Here is a 13,269-nt window from a genome sequence, read left to right on the forward strand (position 1 = left end):
CTAAAGCCTAACATCCTTTTACATGCAGATGATCACAGCAGAGGGTTTACCATGTTACAGCCAAATTTACAATGAAAGAAATTGAATTAGCTTCAACAAACCAGTGCAGTAAGATGATCGAAACATACTAACTTGTGTATACTACTGTGTGTACTACTCTGTGTACTGTATGCTAGAACATATGACCATGGCTGAATACATTCACAATTATTTTAGACTTCTGGAGTTTGCTCTTAGCATCAGTAGAGCTGTTCTGAATCTGTTTAACTTTTGTGTTTCTTTTCCCAATAATAAAGTAAGTGTTCTTTAATTTAAGTAAATTATTTATAACAATGTGTCAAAGACAACTTTTTTTCGTAATGTACTTTTGTCTGTAAATAAAATAAATGACTTTCAGATTTTCTTGCAAATCCTGAATTGCTCTGTGTGATATATTTAATGAGCATGGAAATATTAGGCTGCAACTCTTCAAGGTTTACTTAATACTTTCCTGTATCAGGGTGGAATTCAGACATCATGTCCTAACGTCTGCAACAGTAAGCTTGTCCTAAAGTGGTAATGACGTGCATTGGCTTGTTGAAAAGGATCAGTAGAGTAGTTAATTAGATAAGGTTCTATATACCTTGGCTCAGGGGTTCATATACAGGTGTGTCCATCAACAAGCGTGACTCTTTGACTCTCCATTGACCTTTAGAGTCCGGTTGATGTGTTGTTTTGCCCAACCTTAAAGGGGCCAAAGCTGGGACAAACAGGACGAAGAGAAAAGGACACAAACAAGTAGTGTCACATTTTGGTGTATTGAAGTGTTGGTCACATGTGCCCGGTGCATCTGCTTATAGCTGCTGGAGACGGGACGTTAGGTCCTGATCGAGCATTTCCTTTTGCTCCCCCCTCAGTAAAGCCGCTTCTCATAACTTTGTGTGGAGTAGAAAAAAGTAAAGTGTCAGCACTTTCTATGTTGTCATAACATTTCACCACCACAAAAGCAGTCTTGAATGGAGATGAATGAACAAAAGACAAAGATGGAGGTGGGATAAACGCATGGTTGTACTTACATGGCACAAAAGAATATCTAATATGATCGCATGGATAAAAAAAGAGGAAAAGAGAAGACAGTTTGATGCTTCTAACCAAAGGAAACACACATTGAATTTGAGAATAAACGTTTTTTGACACAGGGACTGAATACGATTGAGGCTTAGACGACAAGAGGAAATACAGACTACACCAAAGACATGAGACATAAGGATAAGTATCACAAGAGGATGTAAGGATTAAAAAAACTTGACACTTGGAGTGAGAGGAAGTTGTGGAGGAGTGTTAAAGGTCACTGGGGTCAGAGGTCAGACTTACGAGTGAAGGCCGTGAACTCCTCCCTCCATCTGAGCAGACATGGTTCTCCTCTCAAACTTCAGCTCTCCAGAGTACATCATTGACCTGGGGCAGAGAGAAACAGCTCATAGTAGCCAAAAGCACAGACACAACAACGTACAATAAGGACACAAACACACACATGAATGTTTTTGTACTTCTATCTTGGTGATAACACTAGCCCCTTACCTTTACCCTAACCTCAACCATCACAACTAAAAGTGTAACCCTTATGCTAATCCATTACCTACGCCTAATAACCTTGACCCTAAAAGCAAGTCAAACAGCCCTTTGAAAAAGTGAGGACCAGAACAAAAGGTCCCCACTTTCCCAAAATGTCCTCACTCCGTAGATGCTTTGCCACGGTCCTCACAAAGATATAAATACAAGTTCACACACACTAACCGTAAAATGGACAAACTCTTGGCTCCTATGTCCTGGCAGCCATGTTGGATCCCAGCAATTAGGTAAGGAGCAAATTTATGGATGGAGCCTTTATCTTGTACTGAGCCTGAGACACCTTGAGCCACCTTCACCTTATCTCCCTCACTGGACACAAAGAGGAAGAGATAAATGTGTCACACTTTCGTCCTCCGACTGTGGATTTTCCTAGAACAAATGTTAAAAGAGCAAGGGCGTCCGTGACACCACCTGAAGTAGCGTTTCTGACTGTTATCTTTCTCCATGGCATCCAGGGAGCCCATCCCTCTGTACTTCTTCAGACGAACACCATCAGAGAAGAAATATTCTCCTGGAGCTTCAGTGGTTGCAGCGAGCAAAGAGCCCATCATCACTGGAGGTGGAAATATGAAGGGACAAAACAAAATGGGATTAAATGATGGTTGCAGAGGACAACGCACATACAACTGACATCGGCAACACTCTCAACAATAAGGTTTTTTTTATTTGGCAAAAAACACTTGTATGCTGAAAATAGAAATGTTTTTGTAGAAGTTAAATTCAACAGCCATGTGTCCCCCAGAGCGCATCTTTGTGAGTCACTGCATTGAAGTATATGAATAAAAAGAGAAAAATCAAGTCACTCTGTCCTAAATCTTCGGGGATATAGGCAAACAAAAGGACATTTGCATATTGACTCTACTGCCTATATATTAATAATATATTATAATATATATATCGGAATATATTTATAATAATATCTCATCTGAAGACAGAGTCCTGTCACTTTTGACCCTTGATGATTTTTTTGTTCTATTTTTACCGGCCACAAACGGTTCCAAATGTATGATAATATAATGTAAGACTAGAGGAGCCAGGGAAATATTGCATGTTTCCACCTGTAGATGCTCCCAGGGCCAGCGCCTTCACCACATGTCCCACAGTCTGAATTCCACCGTCAGCGATTACTGGGACTCCAAAACGACGGGCGTACTCTGCCACCTTGTACACGGACGTTCCTTGGGGTCGTCCACATGCCATCACTAGGGGAAAGGGGTGAAATATTAAGTGTTGGCAAAAGTAAACATAATACGTACATTTTTCTAAGTTTAGTTGTTTGTTTTTTCGTCTTTCTTTTTCCTTTCACTTCATATCCTAGAATTTGCTAGGTAAAATATAGTTTGCAGAGCTTTCAGTGAGGATAAATAGACTTTTAGAGTTTTTATATTGTATTTACTCTTATTGTTTGTCTATGTATCATATGCCTATGTCCTGTATTCATCATTGCATCTTGTTTATTTTATGGAATTGTGCACTGGTGTTGACCTCTGCTGTGATACTCAATCGGATAATAATTTCTACATCTAGTTTTGTGAAATTTATATAGAAATAATATTTTATAAAAAAAATTATAAATCTGAAAACAGCAGGTGTTAACAATACTGGACTCTACATCATACCTTCCTGGGTGATGCAGATAGAGCCACAACCCATGCCCACCCTCAGAGCATCCACACCCGCGTCTATGAGGTTTTTAGCCTGAGCAGCTGTCACCACTAGAGAGAGACAGAGGCACAGAAAAGAGCAGAATAAGAGATGGTGATAACACCGATTTTTTAATTTTTTTTTTACTTTAAAGAGCTCAGAGAAAAGAAGATTAGTTCACCATTTCCTCCAACCACCTGCAGCTCAGGATATTTCTGTTTGATGTAGTTTATCATGTTGATTTGATACACAGAGTTTCCTTGGGAAGAGTCCTGTCGATAAATAGTTGTAATACATTCAATAATATTTTTAAATGTAAATTAAAACAATACATTTTATTGTTATTGTGGTATTGCATGATAAATTCATCAAAGTAAGCAGTTCTATAGTTACGACCTACCAGGACAACCACATCCACCCCAGCCTGCATCAGAAGGTCCAGTCGGTATTTATCATCCTCCATGGTACCGATGGCCGCTCCACACAGAAGCTGTTTGCGGGAGTCCTTGGAAGCCAGTGGAAAATCTCTGTTCTTCTTCAAATCAGTCCTGGCAATGATGGCAACCAGCTCATCACTGTCATTCACAATTGGGAGTTTACCTAAAATAGTCAAGAGTGTAAAATGAGTGCATTAGTGCAAGTAAGAAAATGGTCCAAGACTTGATCACTTTATTAATCTATATTTGTACAATTTCTCTGACATGCTGACCTTTTTTGCTTCGTTGGAGAATATCATTAGCTTCATTTAGTGTGACTCCAGCTGGTGCAACGACTAAATCTTCTCTTTTTGTCATTGCCTGAATCAAAAAGAGGATAAATTATCAAAATTTGAAAAGTATATCATTATACAACCCACTTGTTTAAGTGTTCCCCTACACATGCATATCAAACACTGACCTCTTCCAGGGGTTTGTCATGGTCCTTCTCAGACAGAAAGTCTATATCTCTGGAGGTGACGATGCCAACCAGCTTGCTGCCCATCTTGCCGGTTTCTGTGACAGGGATCCCAGAGAAACCGTGACGTATCTTGGCCTCGAACACATCCCCCACCGTGTGTCGGGGGCTCATTACGACCGGATCGGTGATAAAGCCCTGTTCAAATTTCTGACAGGAACGAAAAATATGTGTTAACAAATAACAATATAATAATAACATTTTCATGTCATAATTTCACTGTGATAGATTTGTCCTTGTCTGGGGTGGCAGCCATATTGTTTTGTAGTTTTCAGTGTGTAGTGTTTGAAATTAACTTTCTAAAAGATGGCTGTTGTTGGCGCTACTGTATCTAACTTTTACCGAACTGTGACCTGGTCCGTCTTACCTTAACTTTGCGAACCTCATTGGCCTGAAACTCAGCAGTACAGTTATGATGAATTATGCCAATCCCACCCATCAGCTGAAACCAGCCAATCAGAGACAGAAGACAAAACAAACATGTTAAATATCATTAAAAGGTGGATGATTTTATTGTACATGCAAAATACTGTGAAACAGGAGGTTGTTAAGCTGAGTGAACACTTCGTTATATGCTGTGTGTGAGGTTGGGCTGTGTACTCACTGCCATGGCGATGGCCATCGAGGACTCGGTGACTGTATCCATGGGAGATGAAATGAGAGGAGTCTTCAGGGTTATCTTCCTCGTCAGTGCAGAGGTAAGATCCTAGAAATGTGGTGCATTTAGAAACTGAAACATCGTGTTGTGGTCTTGTAACACTGTTAATCCCATATAGCAAAGTGAGTCTAAAATATAATGTTCTGCAACATTTTCTTAATGACTCCAGAGGGGTGTTTATTGATGCTGGAAGATGAATCAACATGGTTTTTCTTGTTGCAAACAATGGTGCTATAACGTAGCAGCTGCAGCACAAAGGCAACATAACGTTTGTGTTTATTTTGCCATGCAGTGATCTTAAAAAACAATTTGAGCACATTAGAGACCGACTATGAAATCACCTACTGACGCAGGTGTGTGGTTGTTTGGAACAACTATTTCCAGCCGTAAGCCGTGAGACTGAGGCATGAAATTAATTAAATGTCCCAACAGAGCAGGCAAAGACAAAAACAAAGCCAGTCAAATAAACATCCATGTGCTCAAGCACCCTTAACTAAAGAACATAGCTAAATAATTAGGGATTAATTATAGACAAAATAAAACTGACTGTGCTTGTGAGGAATATGAAATCTCAGCAAGCATTTTATGAATAAGGTCAAGGACAAGAAGTTGTTCGTAGCCAAATGGAATCAGAACAGCAGCAGAGACCCATTAGATGTAGAAACCAAACTTTGACCTCTTTAGCTTCAAAAAATGTACATGTCAAGAAAATATGCACATAGGAAACAGTGCACTGTATGTGTGCCTGTGTTGCTGCACAGTGTGATGGTACTTACCACCTCATCTGAGGTAAAATCTATGAAACCAGGGAGGATCAAAAAGTCACTGAGAGGAGAGAAAGACACAGGGTCAGAGCATTAGAACGCTTTAGTTTGGAAGTGGAAAACTGTTATATAAATTAAATTAATCACCACTACTTGTGTCAGTTACTCCTATTAACAAAACATATAGCTTTCATGGTGTACTTGAACAGTATCATTTCCCCAGAGCAGCAGTTATTTCAAACTTGGCTGATAGGGAGGAGACATAATGTAATCCGTCAGCCTCTCAGCCCACCGCAACCTTCTGCATTTATCCTCCGAACACTGATAAATCCTGCATATAGCCTCCATTAAGGAAACTACACTCATCACTCATTAGTGCACTTGATGCACACTCAGTCACTCACACACACACACACACACACACACACACACACACACACACACACACACACACACACACACACACACACATACACACACACACACACACACACACACACACACACCCTTGCACAGACACTGCTTTTAATGTCTGTGACACCACTCTGAGTCCTTGAAAGTCGTATTATTTATTATAATCCTCCCCATAAAAAAACAAGCAGATGTGTCATCCCTCTTATTACTAAACATGTAATGGAACATGTTGCATAATTCCACGTGCGTGTGCATATGTGTCCTTTTTTGCACATGCATCGGTGTCAGTGTGTTATCAATGTGTTCTGTGTTGTGCATTTCTTACTTGTATGTAAGTCCATCACCGATAGAAAAGAGCTGTTGTGCTGTTAATCCATCTTCAGGAACATAACCGGTGCCGCCGCTGATCAAGTAGTCTGCCATGCTGAAATATTTGAAAACACACAAATGCAAAAATATTAAACGCTTATTGCCCACAATGCCAAGTCTGAATATCAAATATATATATATATATATAATCATACTCATATTTATATCCAATTAATTTTCTATCGTGTTCAATTTTACAGCTTCTTAACATCAATTCTAGATTTCAATCGTTTTTATTGTACTTTTGTTAGTTTTTAACATTTTGCTGATCTTATTTATCAAATATTTCACGTAATGTCAAGCGGTGGGCATAAATATGGTAAAGTCAATTGTCACTAAAACAATAAATAAGATCTTCATTCAGCCATTTCTAAATATATTTATCTTCTGTTAAAAAGATGTTGTTTTGCTCATCTCTCTCCTGACCTCTGTTTTGTACACAGACATAGGCCAGACAGGAAATGCTACCAAAAAAAGAATCCGTCCTTGTCAACGGAACGACGGCAGTACAGCAGGTAAGAGGATTTGCCTTCCCAGGTAGCTGATAAATGGATAAAAGCACCCAGCCAACGTTAGTAGACAAACATCAGAGAACATCCCACTTAGTTACAAGGTTTCAAAAAGTCGCTTCTACAAATTAGAGACAGTTAGAAATGACGTTGGGGTCACGAACTTACAGGCGATGGTGAATGGTGAGAGTGAGTCTGACCTTTCTGGTTCATATCCAGCCTGGATCCGTGTAGCGCTGTATCGCTGGGCCGCGGTCTCATGCCCATGTCCATGTGGCGCTGGGTGGGCAAATGCCCCAAAGGGGGGAGGTTGGTCCCCATCTCTGTTTGAGTTGCGTGGCCGTGCTGGTTCCATGTCCCCGACAATCCTTCGATAATCAATCTGGTAGTTGTCCCTCTCTCCATTTCCAAACCGGTCATAACAATGACCTTCCATCTCTAGGAAATCCAGGGCTACAACCTCCACAGGCCCCCACCAACTCACTCACACACACAGACACACTCACACACACACTTTAAGCACTTCTGACTTGTATCATACACATGAACAAAATCACACCCACACCCCAAGTAAACAGTGGCCTGAGTAGCTCCCAACAGACACACACCAACACACGCAGTTTGCTGTTCAATTATAAGCTCTCATAAACACCCAGTGCTTTGAGTGCATGTTCACGCAAACACCTTTCAGACACACCTGACATGGGAGGAAGCTGTACTGCCATCTGTTTTGTTGCCAGCATTCAAAGCAGCAGATTAATCAAAATGGCCCAAAATTCAAGACTTCACGAAGTTTTGCTGCAGTTTGCACACAGCTGATGATCCCCTGTAAAAAACAGGTGAAAACTTATCTCCTAAATCAGAGATGTTTTCCCAGGGGAGAGTTTGTATTCCAGCTTTTCAGCGCACATCCTTGGAGGCCATCAGGGCCCTCAGTCAGGACAGCAGTCGAGGAATCGTCACACATCAAATGTAATATTGTTTTCCCTGTATGTTCCCCAGCTGGAGGCAAGCAGGAGCAGTCGCTGGGGAAGAGAGTCGGGTTCTGCTCGGTTGCAGAGAGTCGTCCCTCTGGAGGAGCAGAATGCTTAGTTATCCCTGAGGCTGGGAGCTCCACTCTGTTCTCCTGGTGCTTGCCGAGCTTAACTCTGTTTCTGACAGTAGCAGACGTCACTCTCCCACAAAGAGGATTGGAAGCATTAATACAGGATGGGGTGGGGTGAGATGGGTGTTTAGGGTGGAGTAGGACTGTGGAAGAGAAGGGTAGGTCAAGATGACACTTAAAACGCACCTTCCCCCTGGAGACTTACCATGATGTAAACGTGTGTGTGTGTGTGTGTGTGTGTTTTGCAGAGCAATGAACGAAGCAAAGGTTTAATCCAAGCACACAAATTCTGCTCCTTTGAAACGGACAGAGAGGACCACACATATATGTGTCTGTGTTTGTGTGAAAGAAGATCAACCCTATACAGCCAACACATTGAAACTAAAGCAGTGTAAACAAACACTCATTCTGAGGATTCTGTTTTATACTTTTTACCAAAGGTTTTTTATTATCAAGTCTAACACTTAGTGAAGAGTTGTGAACAACAGACCTGTGCATTAGACTGAGGCAGGGGAATAACTTTGTTGCCTAGGTTGCCCTCGACACCTTCATCTGCAGGTGACTGACTGACTGACTGCTTGTGACAGTTACTGAGGGATTGAACCAGAAAAGCCTCTTACCCAGTCTCTCTCTCTCTCTCCCTCTCTGCCTATCTCTCTCCCTCTCTCTCTCTCTGCCTATTTATCTATCTCTCTCTCGCTCTCTCTGCCTATTTCTCTCTCTCTCTCTCTTTTCTCTCTCTCTCTCTCTCTCTCTCTATCGCAAACCCTGTGGAAGAAGCACACCTACACCCCCCGTACACAAACAGCCCCACACACACTCATATTCAACAATGGAAAACTCAAAACACCATGTTACTACATGACCAATCAGAAACATGACAGAGGCCTTTATTTAAGAAATTATACACATGATTTGTTGTAACAGCTATGTTACATATACAATTACAAAAAATTGATGTAACATACAAGGGTGGACCGGTGTTACAGTGGGTAGCACTGTTGCCTCACAGCAAGAGGGTACTTGTTTTGAATACTTGGTACTCTTGCTTCCTCCCACAGGCCAAAGATATAGAGATTGGGGTTTGGTTATCATGGGGACCCACTGTGAATATGGGCATGGATGGTTGGTGGTACTGGGATACGTTGCGGACCTGTCCAGGGTGTACCCCGCCCCTCAGGGTATGTCGGCTAGGATTGTCTCCAGCCCACCCCCATGACCCTCAAGGATAAGGGGTATAGATAATGGTTACATTGACGGATGGATGTAGAACATTTTGAAATTGAAAATGTTGGATGAGAACCTTAAAGTCCTCAACACTTTAGAATATTTAGGTCGGCCACATATGTTTCAGTATATTCCACCTGAGAGAAAAGAAAATGTTATCAATAACTTGAACAAATTTTAACATGTTCGATTGCTTCAAAAGAAAAAGGAAAAAATCGTACTGAGCCTCTCGACTAGTTTGGGCTGATGTCTTTTGAGGACAGTGTAGAATGCGGCTTTGACGGTGACCCCTCCTGAACGAAACGTCCTCAGAAAAAGCACTCTCATCTTGTCCTGGCTGGTCTGTTTAGTGTCGATCACTGAGTATGTTTCGCTATGGACCATGTCCCCGAGCTCGTCTACGATTGCCATTACTTCGGAAATGTCTTGAATTAACACCGCCCTGTTGTCGTCAATGAACTTTGCTATTTGAAAATGAACACAGTTAAAACCTTTTTTAAAATTATATAATAAATGTGACTTTTCATAAATGCCAGTGTCACATTTATTTGATTGAGCTCAACAAAAAAGAACTTTAATTGATTTTCATTTTCATTGAGAAAAAGCATTCACCTTTATCTGTATCACTCAATGTTTTTCCAGAATCACTGATGGACTTCTGTTGACAAAAGTAAAACTTGATTTTAGTCAATACTGTGTAAGTTCCCCATGATGTAACCAGCACATGCACTGTAGAGAAGTTAAAAGAAAATAAATAGATTAAAAAAATTGACTGCAGATGTATATGACATACCTTTTCAGTCTGTGTAACTCTGACAGGATCCTTCTCATCATGTGACTTTGACTGTTCTGAAAAAAGAAGAGAAAGAAACATCCACATGTTTCATTATGGAAAGTAAAGACTCATTAATCAGATTAAATTCAACTGATTCATTTACCTGGTGTCTGAGGTGAAAAACTGAGCGGCACACTTCTGTTTGAACATTGATTACTGGTATGTGACTCCTATAACAGGAGGTAAATATGAGAGGGAGAAATAAACAAATTAGACACTTTTCCTTTACATTATAAAACATCATGAATCAGCACTATATTTCATTCATATATTTCATATATATACAAATATATAATATTATTCATAAATTCATGAGTTTTACCAGTCTTGTCAATACATGATGAACTGCAACATGAATTTCCTTCTTGTGCTTTGAGAAACCCTCCTCAGTGACTTCAAGGCACTCTGAAACATAAATCATAAAATGTTTTAGGACATAAAGGGTTTGTAAATCATATTCTGTGTGTGAATGAACAGTGGTGATGCGCAGCTGTAGGTTTTAATGGACAAAAGGCCCTCAAGCCCATTCAATTCAAGGTTATAGCTTTAGTTGGTTTTAATACAAAAGACAAACTCCTGATCCAGACATTTTCCATGTTGGAATGTGGTCATCGTGATCCATAACTGATACACACCTTTAAAGGCAGGCCTCTTGGCAGGATTCTCGTCCCAGCACATCTTCATGAGGTCGACCAGCTCCTCCAACCCTTCTACCTCCCTCTGGTTAATTTTCTCACAGGAAGGTCTGTCCCCTTTAGGGATCCTCAGTGCAACAAGGCTATAACCAGCCACTGTAGTTTGTGTGATATAACCAAAATATACATTAAAACATGCAAACACAACTGATCGTGTGTACATATGTGTGTAATTAACATTCACTATCCTTAGTTTGTTTTTGAAGTGATAATCAAGCGAATTTAAGAAAAATGGCAGGATGTAACTTTGCTAAATAAAAGATCTGAAGCTTGAATTTGAAAAAAAACAAACACATTTTTAAGACAATAAAAGGAACTGTACGTACTTGGATATGGCTCTTTCCCAGTAACAATACACCAGAGAAGGATGCCATAGCTCACAAAGAAAGAGACTTAATAGTGAGTATCCAAACAGTATTACAATTTAAAGGTGTTCTTTTAAATGATTACCTGTATCTGTCAAAAGCACGGACAGGTTCATATGATGCATCGAAAGCCTCAGGAGGCATGTACTTGTATGTGCCTCCGACCTCTCCTGTCATTTTCTCGCTGCTGTTCAAGGCACTGGTGGAAACCCTGGACAGACCAAAGTCTGCAAGCTACTGAGCAGCAAAGGACACGTTAAACTATTAAATAACCTTTACAATGAATATAAAGCCAAGAGTTCAGTTTGATTCACTCTACCTTGGCGTTCAGGTCATCATTCAGCAGGACATTACTTGGTTTCAAGTCGTGGTGCATAAGGTTCCTTGAATGGAGGAAGTTCATGCCGAGAGCCACTTGATGGGCCAAGCGGAAGGCCAGGGGCCACGGTGGAGGAGCACACAGCTCCTTCAGCAGGTCCTGTACTGATCCTCTGCTCATGAACTCCATAACTATTCCCGTTTGCATGGAGAGGCCTCCACATGGTGTATTTCCCTCATAAATTCCATAAACCCTCAGCACAAACTCACAGGAAGCCTTATCCATGTGATTAACTTCTTCAGACAGTGCTTTCTCCTTTGACAACATGGGACTGGAATAACACCTTATTGTGGTAGGAGTAGAGAGAAAACAACTTAAACTATAACATACAAGGATGTGCACACATTACTCATTCAAAATATCTATAAATAGATATTCATTAATTTACCCAACACCATCTCGAAGTAGCTTAATGGCCACATCAAACCCCCAGTCCTTGTGCCTGGCTTTATAGACATGACCAAACCCCCCAGAGCCAACTAACTCCCACTTCTTCAAGCTGTCGCTGCCAACCCGCTCAGCCGTGTGGCTCAGCAGCGCCATCTTCAGCTGAAAAAATAGATCTATAAAAATAAAAAAAAGGAACAAATCATGAGGCGAGGAGAAAAGTTCATGTCTGATGAAGTCAATCGTTCAATCTTACATTTGAATGAATATGAAGTTATTATGGTCTATATTTGTTGCAACTCTCCTGTGAAATAATTTATCCCTGTCAGGATTGTGTAGGTTGCTGGCAGTGATCTGATTGGGTTAGGATTGATCTGTTATCTCAAACTTGACCTTCTCTCAAGCAGATTAGAAATTGAGCACACATTACCATTGTGATTTACCCCCCTATGGATTTGGACAGCGAAACTCTAAAATCGGAACCCTTACTTGTAAAGTAATACTTGACTTCTTCAAATTACCTGATTCACTTTCATATCCACAAGCTGACAAATACCTTAAAACCTTGTTTGGTGTCTGCTACTGTCTTCTGCTCATTGCCCCTTTTGTGTAAACCAGAACAATAGCACAAGTTGATGGGTTATACTCACCATATATCCCTTCATTTGTTGTCCACCTAAATATCCAAGATTTACCCAAGCTGACAGAAGAAGACGGTATAAGCTGCAGTTTCCTGTCCCCGCTCGCTAAGCAGTGTGAAGCAGTCGCTGAGGAAGGGGCAGGGTTTAAAATGTTCTGTGGAGAGAGCATATGAACTGCTGATATTTGGAAATAGCGTGTGTCACATATCCTGCTGGCAGAGAGTCACTTGTTATTTGGAGAAGGAATAATAAGTTCAACTGAGGAGAAAAAAGGGAATTAAAAAAAACTTAATCTAAGCAGCTGGATTGCAATTGTCAACAAAGTTCTTGCACACCTACAACAGAATTAAACATACTTATGATTTTCCTTAAATGCATTATCAAACTAGAATATTTTCCTTTGTTGTCACAATCTTTCCAATGCAATGCTGTTTCCAAAGCATTTTAAACTTCTTGGGTGTAATAACAAAATAGGAAAGAGGAAGTTTCCTCTTTTCAGATCTGATTTATGCTGGTGTCATTTCACAGTCAAAATCTGTGTATCTTTCGGTGTCATCTAGGAATGTGTGACAGTCTGCAGTCACTGAAAAAGCCTCTCAACATTGTAACCCTATTACAATCAACATCTATGTTTTATGTAAAGATGTAGTAGGATGATTAGAGAGTGAAGTCAATATTACAGCTCCGAAAGGTTGGTGGCTGGCTGCAATAT

The 13,269-nt window shown here is 40.5% G+C and overlaps 2 protein-coding genes across 2 annotated transcripts; both read right to left on the reverse strand.

Moving 5' to 3' along the window:
- Positions 1 to 892: 892 nt before the first annotated feature.
- impdh1a (IMP (inosine 5'-monophosphate) dehydrogenase 1a) lies at positions 893 to 7,359 on the reverse strand. The gene is made up of 15 exons (XM_061076806.1): positions 7,124 to 7,359; positions 6,371 to 6,469; positions 5,644 to 5,692; positions 4,814 to 4,915; positions 4,577 to 4,651; positions 4,153 to 4,359; positions 3,965 to 4,052; positions 3,656 to 3,855; positions 3,437 to 3,527; positions 3,231 to 3,326; positions 2,670 to 2,813; positions 2,023 to 2,164; positions 1,777 to 1,920; positions 1,354 to 1,437; positions 893 to 914 (listed from the first exon to the last, which is right to left on the reverse strand). The coding sequence occupies exons 1-15, from the start codon at positions 7,357 to 7,359 to the stop codon at positions 893 to 895; spliced, it is 1,779 nt and encodes a 592-aa protein (XP_060932789.1).
- Positions 7,360 to 8,901: 1,542 nt separating this feature from the next.
- On the reverse strand, positions 8,902 to 12,625 carry LOC133009491 (receptor-interacting serine/threonine-protein kinase 3-like). Its single transcript, XM_061077005.1, has 12 exons — positions 12,567 to 12,625; positions 11,918 to 12,092; positions 11,470 to 11,812; positions 11,236 to 11,384; positions 11,112 to 11,161; positions 10,726 to 10,881; positions 10,413 to 10,495; positions 10,194 to 10,260; positions 10,049 to 10,104; positions 9,868 to 9,913; positions 9,477 to 9,719; positions 8,902 to 9,392 (listed from the first exon to the last, which is right to left on the reverse strand). The coding sequence occupies exons 2-12, from the start codon at positions 12,070 to 12,072 to the stop codon at positions 9,379 to 9,381; spliced, it is 1,362 nt and encodes a 453-aa protein (XP_060932988.1). The 5' UTR covers positions 12,073 to 12,092; positions 12,567 to 12,625; the 3' UTR covers positions 8,902 to 9,378.
- Between the last annotated feature and the right edge of the window lie 644 nt (positions 12,626 to 13,269).

Source organism: Limanda limanda, chromosome 8 (genome assembly GCF_963576545.1).
Source record: "Limanda limanda chromosome 8, fLimLim1.1, whole genome shotgun sequence".
NCBI lineage: Eukaryota > Metazoa > Chordata > Actinopteri > Pleuronectiformes > Pleuronectidae > Limanda > Limanda limanda.